Below are 19,424 nucleotides of genomic sequence, written 5' to 3'. Positions count from 1 at the left end.
AAGGTGTGCTCAGCGAAAACGAAAACTGAGAAGCCATCAGGTGAAAACCACGCTTCTCCCTTCATGAGCACGGAGATGGGATGGGGACAACTGAGAGCTAACACCAGGGCATGCAGATGGATTTATACAAATACTTAAATAAGAGCATGTACTCAGGCACTTAACATAATTTAATACATTGCCAATAACATCCCACCGTAACTCGACCACAGCAGCAATTATTTTCCAGTGCTGCCGTGTGACCAGCAGCCCCCCAAGCTCCCGAATTAGCAGCTCGGGCAGCAAGAAGATGGCCCAGCGGCGTGCGGGAGCCTGGCCCATGCTGTGGCCAAGCACTCTCCTGAGAGGCTTTTACTCTGCAATTGCCTTAGAATAAGGGGAAAGGAATTCAATTAACTGCACCCATCACCTGGCAATGAAATGTTACTGTCAAGGCTTCGTTTGGGGAAGTCAGGGAGGCCTCCTCTCCTCTCTTAGGAAAAATGGCATAGATATCTGGACCAGCCAAAAGGGGTAGAGTGAGAGATGAAGGAGGTTAATCCAAACCCAGGTGTGACCAAGGGATGCTGAGACACAAAATGAACAAGCAAACTTGTGTGTTGGGCCGCCCTGCCAATGTGAGCTTCAAATTTAGCATGACCGCATTAAAATGCATTCAAGATAAGATGCATTTTCTGCCTTACATCTGAAACGCGAAGGGGAGGTGGTACCCCCAAGAAGGGCAGCCTGGAGGGGCTCAGCAGCATCAGGCCCCTGCTGAACCTCCCCCTCCAGCGGGAGACGGTGTCCGGCACCTCGGCAGCACATCGGCTGCATTTGCAGCACGCATATCCCTCACCCATCTCAGGCCCAAACTCGTCTTCCTACGTAAACCAGCAACATGCACCTGGAAGCTCAAAAAGCACGGTGCTGGGACTTTGTGAAATGAGGCAGTGAAAGTGAGCAAGAGGTCGATTCCGTAAAAGCTGCCACCACCACCCCTCAGCAAAGAGGCCACTTATCTGCAATGCTACCCGCAGCAAAGGAATAAAGAATTGCAATGAAGTGAAGACGCGATTTCTTTTAGTGGGTCCTGAGCCTCCTTCTGCAGTTAAGACATCAACACAGGCGCGCGTCGGTTGAGTCTCGAAACCAGCTTTTGCAGGCTTGCCTTCCTGGCGGAACCCCTCCTGCGAAAGCAGCTTTAGGAGGAGAGTAGAAAGGGCTGCAAAACGCTCGAGTGAGCAAAGCCACACGGCGTTGCCTCCGCAGCCTCCGCGGCAGGGCACTGCTCTCAGCTGCCTTGATGGAGTGCTGCTTTTGCACCGTGGCCCTCCTCCCAAACAACATTTTCCCTAGAATGGAGCTGCATCTTAAAAGTCAGTATATAAAAAATACTTAGGCCTTGCCTGATCTTAACACGCCTTCCCCTGAGCGCTGAGGAAATTCTCAGCCTGGCTTTCTTGTTCTTGAACCCACAGCAGAGCAGGGCAGGTCCCAAAGCCTCCCCCCGTCCCCCCCAAACCAACCAGGGTCTCAGCACTCCCCACCACCACCTAAAACACTTACAGCACTTTCAGCTGCGTTCAGTTTTCTTGTCCTGGACTCTGATGGTGTGGGGGTTTTTGGGGTGCCCAGCTCTTCACTGGCACACATGGGCAGTGATGCCCAGGGATGCCTTGGGCACCTGATGCCTGCCACAGGCATGGGTCACTGGCATCGCAAGCACAGCGCACCGAAATCAAGAGTTAATGTTAAGAGTTAAATTCAAAACACAAGGAAATGGCACTAGCACAAGCCTGGAAATAGGAAAAGGCTGTCAGAGATGTGAGTGCTGGGACCGAGCCCCCCGGGTGCTGTTTTGGTAGGGCAGCGGGGAGAAACAGGATCACCAGGAGACGCTGAGCAGGTCAGAAGTGTCCTCCAGACATCGCTCCCCCAGACCACGGCAGTTTTTGGTCCTCCCCGTCCTGCCCAGAGCTGTCCCCACGGGCAGGGACTGTGCCGGGGAAGCCCTGCGAGCGCCTTTGGCCGCGCACGTCAGCGCACATCGGTGCACGCCGTGTCGGGCGCCTCGCGCTCTCCTTCCCCCTCCCCGGCGCAGGGCTGGCAGGGCACCAGGGAAATTAAGCAGGCGATTTCTAAAGCCGAGAGAAAAGCAGCCATCTGGGCCCTAACAGACAGGTCGTTTAATGAACAAAGGGAATTTTCTAGAGAAGCTGGAGAAATGCAACGGTCTGAATAAAAGAAGCGGTAACCCCTCCAATCCATCCAGAAGCTGCCATATGAGAGAAGCTTTCAGGGAGCGCTGAATACCGGGGTAACGCCCCGTCCTGTCTAATTAAAGGATGAAGCAGGAGATGGGCTGACGCGGTGGGAAGCAGGAAGGAGCAGGGTGGGCTGGGGGTGAAGTTCAAGGTTTTCTGTGCCACAAAGAGCCGGGGCAGCCACGCACGACGGTGGGAGCAGCCGCCCTGGCAGCCCCCTCTGCCTGGGCGCCTACTTCCGCGCCTTTGCGGATGGGCTTTACATCCCTGGGTCCCCTAGGAGACTTTATGTGCCCTCTTCTTAACTCTCAGCGTATTCCCCTGCAGAAAGCACAATTACTACTCATGTGATGGACGGAAAACCCCGGGCACTTTCCCAGCTCACTGCTCCAAAGTTCAGGGTGCAAACCTGGCTTCCTTGCCCTCACCTTCCACATCCACCACCAGCTATAGACACCTCCTCGCTTTTCTGCTCTTCCTTGTAGGAAAACCATTACCACTCATAATTCAATTTGCGAGCACTTTCTCACCCTATCATTCTGTGCTCTGCAACATTTCATAACCTTGTTTTGCACGCTCACGGGCGGCGCTCCCCCTTCTCCTGGGGCTGATGAGCAGGTCTCTTTTGAAGCTCTTCCAGGTTATTGAACTACTGTGTTAATGCAGCTTGTTTCCCATCAGTTGAGGGCAGAGTGCCGGGGACATCATTTATTTTCCATGTTTATTTATGTCAGGAGAGTCCTTAAAGGATTTGTTTGCAGCTGCTTCGGTCGCTGCTCTTGCCGAGGTTACCTCCCGCCCCGCTGCGTGCCAGCAAGTCAGGCCTGGGGAGACTGGAGTCCACCAGTTTCCTTCAGCTGTTTTGATGCCGTGGAAACAACTAATTTCCTTTATGCTTCTTAATGAGAAGCAGAATTGCCCTGTTTTCTGGCTAATAGGCCCTTATGCCCCTTGAAGGTAAGGCAAGCTGGGAACTAGCAGTGATCCCTCAGTCAAACACCTCTATTTCTGCACCGTCCCCAAAAAAGGATCGGTTCTGGTCACCTCCTTTTCAGATGGCTTGAGCATGTCCTGTCTGGACTTTGATGATATGGTCACAACAGAAAGCAATATTGCTCTGGTAAACCACAACATGCTCCCACGGCATGTGGGCCCCGCCAGGACGATGCGGATGGAGACCTGTAAGCCCTTGAAAAATTGAGGTATTGGGATTATCTCAACTGAGCAACTCCCTCTGCCGCTCTCATCCTTGTGGAGGAACCAGTGGGGTGCATATTTTACTCCACCTGCCACTGCCTTTATTATAATTATTTCTCCAGGCTCAGTCATGGCTGCAGGTGGTCACTTTTTTTTTGCTATAAACAATATATGGCCAATTTGCAAACCGAGATGACCTCCTCTGCACCAGCTCCTGCTCAGGGCTCCACAGCAGCCCTGGTTCATCACCCAGAGACGATGGCCAGACCCTGCGCCCTTCCCCAGGTGGTCTAAGCCAGCACATCACCCCGCTCCCAGCTGCTACCCAGCAACTTCCAGCTCTTTGGAGCATTCCGAGGTGATGTGCTGGGAAGCTGGCTGCCAATTAGAGGGTTTTTTTAGGGTTCAAGGCTACCCTGGCAGAAGAGAGCGTGCCATATCGATTTCCTCTGTTGTCCTCGCAACCATCCGGGCAAAGAAACATTCCTTATTTTGTGACAGATCCCTGCGGAGGCCGCTCAGGCATCCTATCCGCTTGTACAGCAGAGCTGGCAATTTTGCCAGAAACTCTGCTTTAAAGGGTTTCGCAATGTTAATTAAATATCTGCAGTTGTATCTCTTGGCTCTGAATAAGATCCGAGCTTCTCTGAGCACATGAGGAAGGGCTCAGCTCTTCGTCCCTATTCAAATCTGGCCCTGAACAAATCTGGCTCCCAAAACTGAATTCCCTGTACTCAACATCAGAAATACAATATTGTCCCTCACCAAAAGGAAATGAATTCAGAACTGTCAGGGTTCAGAGGCAGTATGGGTCTAGATAACCTAGAGGCTGAGAGATGATCCCGGAGCTACAAAAAAAGCAGATGCCCTTGCCCTGAGAATCGATTCCTCTAAATAGACAAGCAAAAATGAGTATCTGTGATCACACAGACAGGCACGATGCAGGAGGGACAGCGAGTCACCCCAAGGATTCCGGATGAATTCAACACAAGCTCCCACAACTCCGGCTCCCTTTCTCCTCCGAAGATGCACAGCCTCTGCCTCGGGCTGGCACCGATGACCTCCGCCAACATCACACTGCTTATAGACACTGCTTTCCGGGAAAGTATGGAAAGAAGAGGAGCTGCCAAGCCTGGGAAATGCAGGAGAAGACAGGTTGGGTTTAATAGTTAAAATTCTTTAGAAATTTAAAACAGAGGCTGTTTTTTCAGGAAAAGGATAATAATAAATGAGATGGAAGGGAAACGTGGAGAAGATAAGGTGAACTTTAACGCCGGGAAGCTGTGGGACTGGCGCTTCCCAAGCAGCAGGGCTAGATCCAGTGCCTGAGCTTTCCTGCGGTGGAGCTGGGAGACAGGCACGTGGCTCACCAGGGTTCCGCAGGGCTGTGAAACCAGAACAGAGGATGGAAAACAGACCGATGGTGCTGGGCTGGCATTTCCTACACAGTGTAGCACGATTTCTGCCAGCTATTACAAAAGGGCTTGGAAGCGAGGCGGTTGGCGGGGTCAGAAGATGCTTGGCACCAGCAGGTTTGCTTCAGGGCAGCTATTAATCATCACCCTTCGTGGCCAGAGCTGCCCGAGTGCGACAGAGGGGTGGTGCTGGGCTGCGAATGTAGGAGCCAGCATGTTGGCACTGTGGTTCCGCGGGTGCGTTCGCCCGCTGACATTTTTAGGAGATGGCCGAAGCAGCATGACGCCTTCCCGAGGAGAGCGGCAGAGCCGCCGCCGATGGGTGACGGTGGGTCTGTGCCGGCTCTGCGGCTCCGGGAAATACCCGGTGGGCTCAGTGCCGCCGTACACTATCTCAAGAAGAAAGTCAAAAATTTGTGCAGCTGGTGATAAAGGTGTTTGCTACGAGGTAAATGGCAATTATGGCAGAATAAGAGCAAGGAGGCGCAGAAGGTACTTTGCAAACTTTATCCACTTAAAGCACGGACTGCTGCGGCCACGCAGGGGTTTAGCGACCAAAGAACTGCACCGAGGGGCAGGATTTGAACGCCGGCATCCCCTGCCTCCCCGGCTAAGTTAATACCATTTCCCTCACCCTCTATCGATACCAGCGATACAAAAGGCACCGGGGCAGCAGCCTGGAGGGCTGGCCAGGGCTCAGCCCCGGGGGGCGAGCCCAGCCACCCCAACCCACTCCCACGGGTGGGTTTCCAACCTCCGCACCCAGCCCGGCCCCAACGTTATTTTCTGGGATATTTCCCCAGTTTCCACAAGAGGGCACCGGCACGACACCGACGGGGCCGCACCGGCGTCCCCGAGCAGCGCCCGGCCGGCCCCTTCCCACCAGCCCAGAGGCCCCGGGGATGGGCTCTCGCCCTGGGGTTTCGTCTGCAGAAGAAAAGCCGATGATGTCCGTCTCCCAGGAGAGCTCCCTGCAAAGGCTGGGAGGGGGGAGATCTCAGGTCTGGAGCCCTGGCTCACCAAGGCATTTGCTATCGCAGAAAGAAACCCCTTTTGCTCCCGAAGGCGATCTTCTGGAATAGCTCTGCTAACACCGAGTGGGTGCGGAGGGGCACCCACTGTCACCCATCTCCTCCAACCGTCCCCGTGCACAGCCCAGGCAGGAAGCACGAACCCTCGGGAGCTGCTCCTCTGGGGAAACAGCTTCATCCACAGGGTGCTGTCGGGCTCCTGGCAAACCCTGATGCAGGGAAAGATCCCAGCTGGAAAGAGATAGACCAGTGAAAGTAAACCTCCCAGTAGCAGAAACTGGATGAGAAGAGCTGGCCCAGCTCAGCAGATGGGCTTTGCAGAGCAGATCCACGGCGCACACACCTACCCCAACGCCGGGGTCAGCCAGCAGACCTGTAAGTGTCCAGAAGGCAGAAGTCACTCCAGGGCATCACCTGGGAGAGCTGCAAACTGCCACCGGCACCTGCGCAGCAGCATTCGCGCTCGTACCGCAACTGTGAGCAAATACACCAAGGGCTTCTTCCTCTACTACGCGACCCTCCGCACTGCCACGAGGAATAAAGCAGCTCTTAAGAGCCGAATGCTGCCAAGTGCTGATCCAGCAACCAGCTCTCCCATGGAGCCCCTTGAGCTGTACCTAACCCCGGTGAGCTGCAGCGATGGACCCCACCAAAGCCACCCAACTCCAGACTGGACTGGATACCCTTCACAAAGCGAAGCCTTTGAGTATTAAGAGACCTGGTGCTCAGAGCTCAGGTCACCTTTCAGTGAGCAATGCGGTTGCTTGGTCAACAACTACATGTCATGCCTGAGAGTCCGGCAGATTTGGCACTTGGTGCTCTGGGTTTTAGTTAGAGAAAGAGAATTTTAGTATCTTCTCGGGTGAGTTTTTTAACCCAGGTGAGCTTGCAGAAGACTACTCAAATCACTGTTGCCCCGTTCACCACCCATATGGGACCCTAGAGCGTGACAGCTGATTTCCTCTAGGTTATCTTGATCTTGCTGGACACTGAGTGAGTGTGTACCAAAGCACGAGGTGTATTAGGAATGCCAAAACAGCAACAGATTGTCTGACGGGGCTGTCATTCTGTCATGAAATATGACATGCATCCAGCCCGGGAGGAAGAACTGGATTGCTGTACACTTTAGTGCCGGCTGAGGCCATGCAAGATTATTCCTTGGTTCGGAGTCTCATTGATCAGACCTGGAGGATACATTTCTGCAGCATAAACAAAATGTGGCAGAAGTCCCAAACCACCTACCTCCCTTTAGCTGCGTCTCTTTATAAAAAACATGTTGCCATTTCACAGGCGTGTCTATGAGGGATTTCCCTTTTGTGAACCCAATTTCCTCTAGCTTTTGAACAAAAATGCATCTCTGACATGAAGGATGCAAAGGTAGAGACAGCATGGCTCGGTACGGAGCAATGGGGAATTTTCCAAGCAGTAACAAAATGGAGAACAAACAAGAAAAATAAAAGCCAGTTTAATACAGAGAATTTATCAAAGGAGCAAAGATGCTTCTTGAGCAGCATCACCGACTGCCCTTCTGCTGGCGGACGTGCCAGAGGGACACTATGAGCACAAAGAAGGAACAGCAACGACAAAGTAAATACAAGTAACAAGGTGGGAACAAGCCTACGGGTGGGTGGGAGCTCCCTATGCTCCCCACCACCTGCCTTGTCAAAGGCACAGCCTTGACCAAGCACCACCTAGCACATAACTAATGCTGAGTGGATGTAATATCTCCGCAGGAGATCTCACATGGTGGGCTCAAGAAAAACAGGAGAGACCGCTTTGTTTTTCCTCTTGCTCAGTGATAAACAAGACCTGACATCCTTTCCCAAAGGCTGAATATATCAACTCCAGAGCTTACAGGTAATTAGACCTGGAGTTGTGGTGGGATTGTCTCTAGCAGTCATGGTACCATTTTGCTCCTTGTGCTTTCCTTGAGATTCTATAACCAAACTTCCCAGGAGCTACAGTAAGACAAAAGGAGCATTTTCTTGTGTTACACCCTTCAGCCAAGCAGACCTCCAAGTTTTTGGTAATTACATAGGCCTTTGAGAAGGCACTGCCTCCTGGGTGGCTGGGGAAGAGCCCAGCAGAGCCACGCAGCAGCTCAGGGCACTAGGAGTCACAACTTCGACTTTGAGGGAAACATGAAAATCCATCTCCTAAGACATACTTCAGCCACAATACCAGCAGTAGTACTTCGGCATGTGACAACTTCTCACCGAGAAAAACAAATCTTCACGAAGGGTTGACTGATGCGTAGACAGTCAAAGCCTGAGAACAAGCAGTATAGCCTATAACTCACAGTATTTTGGAAAGTCTACAGCTGCCAATCAAGTGCACGCTTCCTCAGATGAGTGTTTCCAGGCTTTCCTCTCAAAAGTGATCTCATGGGAACCCCTTCCTCGCACACCGGTCTTTTCCATCTTTTTATCCCATCCAGGTCCCCTCCAGGGTTCAGTTGCTCACTTGGTCCCAGCACCACACTCAGATCTGCTTCTTCAACCTCAAAAAAGCCTCGAACAGCGAGATCCCCACGGTCTGGCAACAGCCCGTGCAGTTTCCTTTTGATCTCTTGGTAGTCTGCCATCTCCAGCAAGGGGCATTTGGTGGGAAGTGGAAAAATCCAGAGCTGGGTGCTTTGGGACGGGAGCCCTGGGGAAGATGTATGGGGGTTAAACGCCACCACCGTGGTGTAGGACAGGCAACCTCCACAAATGAAGATAAACCTGTGGATGAAGCAGTCCAGACCTCTTATCACCCACTTGTATTTTGGAGGAGGGAACCTTTTGTCCTGCATCCTTAAAGAAGGACGTGTGTAGCGGTCCATGTAGGACACACTTGAATTGCAGAGCAAACCCAGGACGTAACGGCAGCACGTGGGCTGTCGGGCTATCTTCAGCAGCTGGGAGCTGAACCACAGGAGATGCCACTTGGGGTTTGTTAAATGACAAGACGATATAATCCAAACATGTCCATCACCTTCAGCAAGGACCCTGTGACACAGGTAAAATTGCTTTTGTTCACCCAAAAGATCAATATTGTCAGGATGAAATAATATGTCAGCTGGTGTGAAGAACGCCGCCTGACCACTGACAGTCAACAGGCAGAAACTCCCTCTTAAAAAAATAATATAAAAAAAAAAATCCTGAATATACTGCTGCTTTCCAAATCACCGTATTCGGACCGTTCTCACTAGGAGCTGTAGATCATCTCCAGATTTCTTGGAAAAATGATTTTCTGTGCACACGGTTTATTCTGATGCAGGAAATTCCTCAGATTTAATCTTTTTTTTCCTATTAAATCATCATGGCTAATCAAACTGCCAGAGTTTCATCTGAAGACCACACTCCTCGGTGAATGTCAGCATTTAGTCCACGTCAGTCACAGCAGGACTTTCCTCTGAACAAATCCATTGTCAAAGGCAGTTTCTCATTACACTCATCTAAAACTCTCCGGCCCTTCAGCAGCTTCTTCCCCTCGCCCCCACACGTCTGCTTTGTTTTGCACTGGATTTAACTTTGCATATGTGGTTTGGTGTGGATTTTTTTAATATAACATCAAATCTCTTAATTCTCTGACCCAGAAATCAGAGAAAATCCTCATAAAAATCTGGGACAAAGAAGACGCAGCTGTACACGCACAGCAGCAAGAGCTTCCGAAACTCCCAAATCTACCCATTTAAAGTGATTTTGATTAAAGAAAGCATTTTGAGAACTGTTGCTGTCAGATCTTGGGTTATTTTGAAACCAAATCCTTGGCTTTCAAGTGCAGCTCTACTCTGAACAAGAGACTTTGAAGAGCGATGACGCGGTGGCCCAGGTTTACCATCGGCTGGCGATTCGCACCCAAGATACGAGGGCTTTTCCCTCCCACGTTGTCGCCTCCACGAGGCCAGCTAGGACGCGAGACCCACGCAGGGTACGCGCCTGCTCCCACAGCATCCAGAAATAAAGGTTCCCTCCGCCGCAGCGTGACCTTTCCCAGAGCCGCACAGCCCATTGCTGCAGCGCTTTTGCCAATGAGTAAATAATGAGAAATTAGTACGCGGCCCCGGCGATGAGTCAGAGCAAGCTGCCGCCGGCACTAATGAACCCGCGGGGACAAAACAGAGTGTCAGAGACATCCAAGCCCCCCGGTTTCACGATGGCATCACCCATGTCAGCCCCGTGTCCTCGGCGTGTGGTCCCACCAGCGGGTCACACCCAGACACCAAACCAGGATAACCCCGTCCGATGCCAGGCAGGGGACGGGAACGCGCTGCCTTTCGCGTTGCCTCTTTGCCAGTTTAATTTAATGAGGGAGAATAACGAAACATCGCAGGTTGAGTCAGGTGGGCACACGCAGGCACCCTTGCGAGAGCCCCAGGAGTTTTAAGGGGCAAAAGGAGGGTACAGAGGTAGAAGGGGGGGGTCCTGCCAGCCAGGACCTTCTTCCACCCCCCAAAGCTTTGCTGCAGTGCCCAAGGATGAAGAGCGAGGCCAAGGTGGGAGCTCACCCGCTCGTCCCCAGCACCAAGCATGGGCAAGCGCCCAGTGGCAGCAGGGTCTCACCTGCCTGCTCTGAACCCTTCCTGAAGGCAGTCTCATTAAAGCGAGTAATTTAGCTTAACTACCCTGGGTAATTCACACGGCCGGGCCCACAACAGCAGCCAAGCAGGAGGAAATTGCATTACTGTATCTGGAGGTCTGGGGTGCTTAAATCTGAAAGGCAAGTAGCAGTTCAAACCAGCCAGGGCTTTAATACCAGATTAAATGCTTTCACAGGAGCCTGTCTATTTGAAAGCTTCCAGCCAGCCTTTTGTCAAGCCAATTTAGTTTACATTGTACTTTGGCTTCAAAAGGTACCTTAAAATGTAACCAGCACCATTTTTTTTTTTTTTTTTTAACGTGGTAGCTTAACTTTGTTGGAGAGAATTCACAGACCTGGGATGGCCACTGCTCCATACGGGAAGGGAATGAAGTGCTTTAATGGCAGAGGGGGCGAGCAAAGCTCCTCTCTCCAATGCTGTTGGCCTGAATGCGTTATTGTTTAGGGAATCTATTGAGCATTTTGTCCTGAAAGACTTGCCATTTTAGAAGGCTGAATGAAGCTCCAACTGGGATTATCAATTTTTAATTTCCCCATTAGCAGAAACAGAAGGTTACGAGTCTGGTAGTTTCTGCTGATAGAGGGAACGGCCTATTTCCATACAAGGCTTTTACTTTAAGCAGGCTAATTATGCCAAGCCTTGAACCAGGAGGTAAACCATGTCTCAGGGACACCGTGCCTGACCCCAGGTGCTTAAATGCAGCCATTTAGGAGGGTTCCTGGCTTATCCCGGGGCAGGTGGGAGCAGGAGGGCGGCTGGACCGGGATGTGCAGCTGCACGTGGGCATCTGGCAGCGACAGCAGCGGGATGCTCCTGCCCTCCCGCAGGCAGGAAAAACACCCCCGAAACACCAAGGAGGAACCCGTTCCCCAGGCCTGGGCCAGCTTCTGCTTTGAAATTCAGCACCTGGGAGATGCGGGGCACAGACTTGTAGGGAATTGCTGCTCCTCCTGCCCCTCCGCTCCCTGATGTGGGGACACAGAGGAACCTCTGTCTGATCCCTGGCCCACCACAGCCAGCTGGGGGGGGGGCACAGCGTCACAGGGCTCTGTGCCACCCCGGTTCTCCCCACAAGTGCATCCTTGTCATTCAAATGAGAAGCTGCCACAAAGGCGAGGGCCCTGCCCCGAACAAAGAGCCGCTTGGGACGGCGGCAGAGGGGGATGCGGGTCCGGGTCCGTGGTCTCCACCGATGAATGCAAATGCCTCCATCCCCAGAGAGCAACTTCTCTGGGAACAACACAGACGGGCTTTGTGAGCGGGAGGCCGAGAGAGGCATCGAGAGAGGCGTCGCTCATACGCAAGCCCCCAGGAATGCCCAGCAAGCCCCAGCTGGAGAAACGCCTGGGGGGCATGCACAGACCTTCCCCGTCACCCCTGACCACGAAGTCAAGAAAAAGCAGCTCACGGCCTTTTTTTTTTTGGCACCCGCACCCTTGCAACCAAACTAAAACTTTCCTTGGCACTCCTGCATCCCTTGGCCACCGACGCCAGAGCCCACGTCCGCAAGGGATGATCTCGGCGATGCCGCCGCCACCCCCCCGCTGCCAACTCCCATCCTGCAACCTCAGTTCCAGGGCAAAGCATCTTCTTCGGGGCCAAACTCGCTCAGCCTTGGGCATCAGCCCATCCCCAAGCCACAGATTTTGCCTGGCACCCAGCGTCCCACCGCACAGCTGCCGTACCCGCAGCGGGCTTTAACGCAGCCCAGCGGGCAGGAGCTGCCTGCTTTGTTAAGCTCCTTCACAAACCAGCAGGTCTCCAGGTCAACACCTGCGGCGTACAGACTCCACCGCGCCAGCTCTTCTGAAAAATAAAACTTGAAGGTAGACCTCCCTTCAGACCTGGTTCGAAGCCCAGCGAAGTGAGAGCTCTTATTACTCGGTTACTACTAACGTATATAAAGTTTTTGCTGCTCGCACCCCTGAGACGCTCAAGCCCAACAGCCATAAAAAGATGCAATTTGTGAACGCTGGGCACTGCGGTGAGGAGGGGTTGGGGGGTTTACTGTAAAGGCAGCAGTGCAAAATACAAAGTAGTAAATCTCAAAAGCGACATACTAAAATTCAAGGGAAACACTCAAGTCGAGCTCCGTTCCATCTGCTATTTTATGCTCTCTTTGTTAGAGCAGCTAATGGAGAACAATAAAAACATTAATAATCAAGCTAGATTTATAAACTGGGCAGGATATTCCACTAGTAATGAAATCTGGAGAATCATTCAATATTATATTGCTTTGGGCAGCACTCTAACAAGAACTGCCTTTGAATTATAGCCCTCTTTCGTTTTGCTGAACTTTAATTTGGCCCAGCATCACTGTTTCATTTAAAACAAACCCATAGCAGGACTGGAGCAGAGGATGCGGTTCGGAGGCGCAGTCCTGCTCGATGCTGAAGGCCTGTCGGCTGCAAGGGGGGACTATTTGGGATGTAAAAGCTCTGTTGACATTGCACTCTATTTACTGCAGAGAATTGCTGGATATAATTTTCAAAGGTTAGTGGAGCTTTCTATTGCCATGGTTTCATGCTTCCTAGTTTTCAAATATTTGGTTGAAATGCATCACAGATCTTTAATTTCTTAGTTGCTTCATAAAAGTGGATGTCAAATAATTCTTCTTAAAGCTCTGATTTCCCAGGCAGTGCTATTTCCCTGACAAACACCTCTGAAAATACCTGGCATTTTCTGCTCCCTGCTGCTCATTAGAGGGCATAAGCACAGACCTGCTTTACAGTCAACCCCTTTGTAATCCCACCAGCGCCGTCTGGAGCCAGAGAGATGTGTTTGCCCCAGCAAGCACACCCAGTGGAGGGGAGAAATCACCTGGACACCCATCTGACATCCTCTACTCTCTACTTCCCAGCATAAATAGAGCTTGGTCTTAACGTAGGACTCTCTAATCTCTTCCTCGTGCAGTTCACTTCTGCACCGTTATCACCGTTCCTGGCACCTTTTGCTTTGCGAGAATGCCACAGCTCTTCAGCATGGTTTTGAGCTACCGCTCAAATCCGGTCCAGGTCCAAAAAAAAAGGTACCTTAATGCCTGAAAGTTATCAGCGATAACTAATAAGCCCCCTCGAGTATTAACATTTAACCTGTAAAAGCCGAGTGCAGCATGTACGGTAGCAAGGGTAAAAGCAGGTCAAAGATGAAGTTTGAGTCAAATTGATTGGGGCAGAATACACCAAGTCGTGTGCTGTTTGCATGAAATATTAATTCCAGCTTTAACATTTGGTTATAGAGGAAAGCAAATGCACCATAATGCTGCAGATGTACCTTATTTTCCCCACATTTTCTGTTCTGCTAGGAACCAACGGGGAACGACGTGCTTTGTCCTTCCCGGCAGGTGTTTGAGCAGGAGCCTGCGAGCCAGAGCACGCGCTTGGCGGCCGAGCCTTGGCGGCGGAGGCAGCGTCCTGGCGCACTGCTCCGTGCGAGCCCCGCTCGTTAGATAACCCTGCCGTGCTGCAAATCCTCCCTCCCTCCTTCGCAGTAGCGCACAGGCAGCGTTTTCAAATTTGCTGAATTTCAGGGAATTTCTCCAAACTGGCGGGTCCGGCCCCAGGACTGCTCGCCCACACCCAGCCACAGCCAGCTTCCCGACACCCGGGGTCTGACGTAGTCGTGGGGCTTCTCTGAGCTACGGCTGGTATCGGCTACAAGAAACTTTTCCTCCTCCGGGAGAAAAGCCTCCATCTCTCCCCTCTCAGAGGGGATGGCGTGAAGCTTTACAGACCCACTGGCACCGTGACCTGGCAGGGACGCGACCTAAGCCCTCGCTGCCTGCTAAAACCCGTCACGTCCGTGCAAACCGAGCGGGCACCTGCGAGCGGAGAGGCAGGACCACGAGGATGCCCACGCTGTGCAGACCACCGCAATGAAGTCAACCCTCCACCCGCCGCCGGCGCAAAGCAGCCCCTAACGCATCCCCGAGCGTGACCCAGTCCTCCGGGATCGCTCTTACTCCAAACGTGCCATTTTAGCCGGCTCGCTGGCCGGAGTTCTCGTGCCTCTGCTGCAGGCAGAGAGCCCTTGAGAGAGGCCAGCTCTTTCTCAGCGCCTGAGAAACCACCATCCATGTGGGAACGCTGGTGGGGCCATCACTCCGCGGATGCTGGGCTGGAGGAAAGTAGGACCACCGCACCAGGGTGCGGGGGGACACAGAGTGCTGGGGGGGCATGCAGTGGTTGCAAGGGGACGCACTGTATACCGGGTGCAAGGCAGGGGGGACGTTGGCTTCAAAAGGGCTCCGTGCAGTGGGTATGGGGCGGGGGGCACTGGGTGCAGGGGTGGGGGTAAACTGGACCCTTCCGTGGCTCCGGGTGCAACGAGAGGCACCGCGTAGGGAGCGCTGGGGGGGATGGAGTGGGCACCGGGTGTAAAGGGGCACCGAGCAGCGGGTACAAGCCGGAGGGCACTGGCTGCAAAGACTTGGGGGGGGGCACCGAGCAGCGGGGCGCTCCGGGGAGCGTTTCCAGCCGCCGGAGCTCGCCCAGCGACGCGGGGACCGGCGATGCCCGGAGGTGGAGAGGGTGTCGGGGGGGACGGACACCCGGAGAGGCGAGTGCCGGGTGGGGTGGGAGCGGAGAGGACCCGGGGGGGGGGGGTGGGTGTCGCGGATAACTCACAACTCCCCGGGTGATGTCGTCCGCCGCGGGGGTCGGCGCCGCGGGCGCTTCTTGCCACGCCAGCCACAGGGCGACCACGAGGAGCATCTCCCGGCGGCGGGCGCGGGGCCGGGCGGCGGGGCTCAGCATCCCCCCGAGCCCCGCACCTCCCGCCGCCCGCCCCGGCAGGGCCCGGCCCCGGCCCCGCTCTGGGCTCCGCCGGGCCGCCGGGCTCCGCGCCGCATCCGCGCTCCCGCCCCGGGCTGCGGGCGCTGCCGGGGAGGGAGGGAAGGAGGGAGGGAAGGGAAGAGGGAGGGTGGGAGAGACGCGGGGGCGTGGGGGGGGGGGGGGGGGATGCTCCTCGCCGCTCCGCGTTGCCGACGAGGCTCCGCCGCCCGGCGGGTGCGCGGTCACATCGCCCGGTTCCCGCAGCCGGCGGAGAGAGAAAGTTGCTCCAGGCGCCGCCGCGGAGCGGGGCTCGGCTGCGGCTGCTGCTGCTGCTACCGGGGCCGCCGGCGCTTCGCCGCTCCTGCCATGCACCCCTCTGCGCCCGGCCGGCGGAGCGCCCCGGTCAGCGGCGGAGGAGGAGGAGGAGGAGGAGGAAGGGATGCTAATGAGGGAGGCGGTGTCCCGGCTCCGGCGGGGAGGGAGGGGAGGGGGGGGCGGCAGAGCGCGGTCTGGCCGCGGGGCTGCGCAGCGCCGAGCACCGGCACCGCTCCCCGCCGCGGCTGGCAGGGGAGGGAGGGCTCAGTCCCCGCTCAGCTTTGGATCTGCCTCCGGCTGAAATGCCCCAGCGTTCCGCCACGCTTCTTTCTGAGCATCAAAATGTACTGAAGTACCTGCCTCATCCCCCGAGGCTTTTAAGGTGCCGTGGAAGAGGCCGGGTGGTTGGCGCGTCTCCGACTGACAGCCAGTTTCAGCAAGACAAATGTCTGGCTTGTCCCCATAAACAGCATAATGGGATCCTACGGCCTCTGCGGCGTGTCCTCCCATGAGAGCTGTGAATCTGCCACATGCTCCGACAGGCCAGATGGCAGGGGACATCCTGACATCTCCAGCTCCTGCCAGTTCGGGATGAAAATGTACTTCATACTTAGCACCCGTGTTCCCCACTTCTTATTAGCACATTAATATACTCAACAGCTTTGGAAACGATCTTTAAAGTTCTTTAAAACAGAAACTGTAAATGCACTCTTAGGAAAAAAAGATAAGAAATGGAAATAATGAAGAATTGGCAGAGGTGAAAAATTGTTTCTAGATGCTGCTGGGGCAAAATTGTAATGGACATTGATATGACACCTTCTGCACAAATAGATTAATTCCACAATGAACCATAGCTGCTTCTGGAGCTATTTAATATCAGGCAGGATTAGAGCAAAGCAGTGGAGGAGAAAAGAAGAAATTCATGTCCAGAAGGAACTGGTTAAAGAGAATTGACAGGGAGACCTCGCTTCCGGAATGCGGGCGAGTTTGCGCTACCCTGTGTCCCCGTGAGCTGGGCTGAAATTACTGCTCCAACACCAGCAAAATCGGAGGGAAAAACCCTGGATTACAGGGCTCAGAGCCTCACCAACTAGAGCTACCTGTTGTAGCTCAAGAGCTGTTATCTTGAGAGCTTTGCTCCTCTCTACAGCAAAGTTCAGTTTCTTAAAAAAGCCCAGCAAAGCCTGGCCTCTGGTACCGCAGGAGCAGGAAGGGGAGTTCCAAAGGGCAGGAGCTCCCCATGCCCCCATGCCGAGCGATAGGGCCGGCAGCTCCCACTCACCATCTAATTTCACTTTGGAAAGATGTCCACAGCCACCTTGCCGCAAAGCCCCCGTCTCCCAGGGGGTGGTTCCCCCTCTCCGTACGTCCCTCTCACCTTTGCGGGACTCGCTCCTCCTTTGTGCATCTCCTGCTGCCCCTGCCTCATCCCGTCCATCCCGCAGCTGCTGCTGCTCTCGGGAGAGAACTCTTTCTCGCTTCCCATAACTGTCACACCAGCCCCGTTGAGACAAAGATTATTAATTGCTCTATTCCAGAATTCACTGCTCTGAGCAGAAAGCAGCGGCCACCCAACACCCCTCGACCTTTCCCGGGTTTTCTAGCAGAGAAGCGTTATCCCGGGCAGTCAGGCCAGCCTGACATTGCTTAGCAACATCACACGTAGTAATTTCCTGCTAAGCAGCTCCAGAATCTCTTATTAGGGATCATTTCTCTTGGCAGTTGGCATGACTGTGGGCAGATCAAAGTGGTCCTCGGGAGGGAGGCAGAGGCAGCACAGTCGCACAAGGCTGGGAGGAACGCGCAGCAGCGACTCAAAATCCTTGAGTTTAGGACAAGCCTACAGCCCTCAGGGTCAGTAGCTTCTGTGGTGACAGCCCTGACAGGGTGAAAACTGCCAGCACAAGTTCACTAACCTCAGTAAAGGACATGAAATGCGTTTAGGGTTATCACTGACAAATACTTCAGCATCTCAAAATGCGTTCTAGGGGTTTCGGGCTCTTTTATAACAGCTCAGCACAAAAAAGCCTCTCTCCCTCTACGTGGCACAGTTTGCACGCTAGCCTGGTCCCTGTGCTGGGCAGCCTGAAGCTCCAGGGCTCGGTCCTACACCATATCCACTGTGCCACCTCTCCTGCACTGGCCACATCATCCTGTAGCAGCAAGGTTACCTCAGCTACCTTCCTCGTGTTTCTGGAAGACGTTGCACGCTTCACCCTGACCTTTAATCCTGTTTTGCAGATGAGGGCAACAAAGGATAAAGGTTCATCATGGGCAGCCTGTGAGCTGTTGGACCAAAGATAAAGTCTAAGCCCACTCCAGCTGGAAGAGTTTTGCTCTTAACTTCAAGGGGTCAAGATTTTAGGGCACATGCTACCATTTTATCTTCACCTCCTAGGTCATCCTCTCACAGCAGCACATCAGGGACAAAATTTTCACGGTTTCCATCAGACCAGGTGTTTTAAGCAGATTGACAGCAGGGCAAATGGAAGATGCTGCTCCATGTCAAATGTAGTTTAATCCTTTTAGATTCTTTCCTGTGGCATGAAATGTAAGAGCGTACCCATTTTTACCAAATGTAGAATATACTAAAACTTACCTATTGCAAGAGAATACTTTTCCCACAGCCATTTGCCACGTACATGTATTATATACAGGCAGAGGCTGTAATTGCAGAGTTTTGGGTGTTTGTAGAACATTTCACTGCAGCAGGCTCAACCCAAGCTGCCAGCTCCATCCTCCCACTGAGGAGCACCACGCAGAAGCCCAGCTTCCCACCAGCTCTCCTTTGCACAGCCTCCTGCCTCCAGCATACCAGGCAGGAGTTCACCCCAATTGGGATAGATCAGAGTTTGGTGCAGCAGATAGTCAGATAGCCCCAAGCAATTTAAAAAAAAAAAAAAAAAAAAAAAAAAAAAAAAAAAAAAAAAAAAGGTCTGGTATCATCTATTCCTGGTAACAACCACTGTTGCGGAGGACTATAATGTTAGGGTAGCTGCGGCTATTATAACGAGAGCAAGGACTCACAAGCAGCACTGCCCAAATCAAGATTTTGAACCTCTTTTAGCACCAGTTGCTCTGTGGCAGATGGAAACCAGTCCCCAGGAGATGAGCTTTTAACACTGAGCTCAGTTAGCAAGGGCTGGATGGAGTCCCTGCTTTCTTGGAAGCGGGGTTGCTCACCTGCACAGGGGGATTTTTAGTTCCTGGGTGGTCAAAACAGTTCTGTCTGCAACTTTAAATGTCCAAGTGCTGTCCTAGCCCCCTCTACACGCAGCAAAAGGAGAGGTGTGCGTGGGGGTGAGGAGGGCACCCACTGCTCTCCCCTGCTGACACAGGGCCCTGAGCAATCAGCTTCAGGGGGCAACGTTTCAGCTAGTGGAAGTTTGGTGGGATGGGCAGCATCCTTGGTCCTGCTCAGTGAAGCGTCTCAGCTCACAGCTCAGGATTCTTACTCGCATCCCAACTGCTCTGGCGTGGGCTCGGGTCCAGGGCTGTGATCCGCGCACCTTCCTCCAACCAGGAGTGGAGCAGAGCCACGTGCAGGGGAGGAGTTGAACAGTTCTGCAGATCTGGCTGAGCTTTTCAAAGAAAACAAACCAACCCCACAGAGTTTTCAGGTGACCAAATCCCACTGAATTTTCCAGCCTCTGACTCCTGCAGTTGTCAATACCTGCTCTGTTTCACTGTCTGCCCAGGTGTTGGTTATTAGCATCTGTGTTGTGACAGCACCTCAGAGCCAGTCTTGCACCACAAGAACCTACGATGTGAATAATGATGTAGACTGGATGAGCAGAGGCTTTGTCCGTACCCTAAAGCTATTCGAAGTGATTCCCAACATATTTATAAACATTTTTAGCAAG

At 53.3% G+C, this 19,424-nt stretch overlaps 1 protein-coding gene across 1 annotated transcript in view; it reads right to left on the bottom strand.

Annotated features, from left to right (window-relative positions):
* The window catches only part of MMP17 (matrix metallopeptidase 17), a 69,407-nt gene extending 53,764 nt beyond the window's left edge, over window positions 1–15,643 (bottom strand). The window contains exon 1 of the mRNA XM_075041465.1: window positions 15,100–15,643. Within this exon, the coding sequence (XP_074897566.1) occupies window positions 15,100–15,228 (129 nt within the window). The 5' untranslated portion in view covers window positions 15,229–15,643. The remainder of the gene's footprint in view (window positions 1–15,099) is intronic.
* Window positions 15,644–19,424: the final 3,781 nt, after the last annotated feature.

This window comes from Buteo buteo, chromosome 11 (genome assembly GCF_964188355.1).
Source record: "Buteo buteo chromosome 11, bButBut1.hap1.1, whole genome shotgun sequence".
Lineage (NCBI taxonomy): Eukaryota > Metazoa > Chordata > Aves > Accipitriformes > Accipitridae > Buteo > Buteo buteo.
Note: the sequence above shows the minus strand (reverse complement) of the source record. Positions and strands in the feature narration are given on the sequence as shown.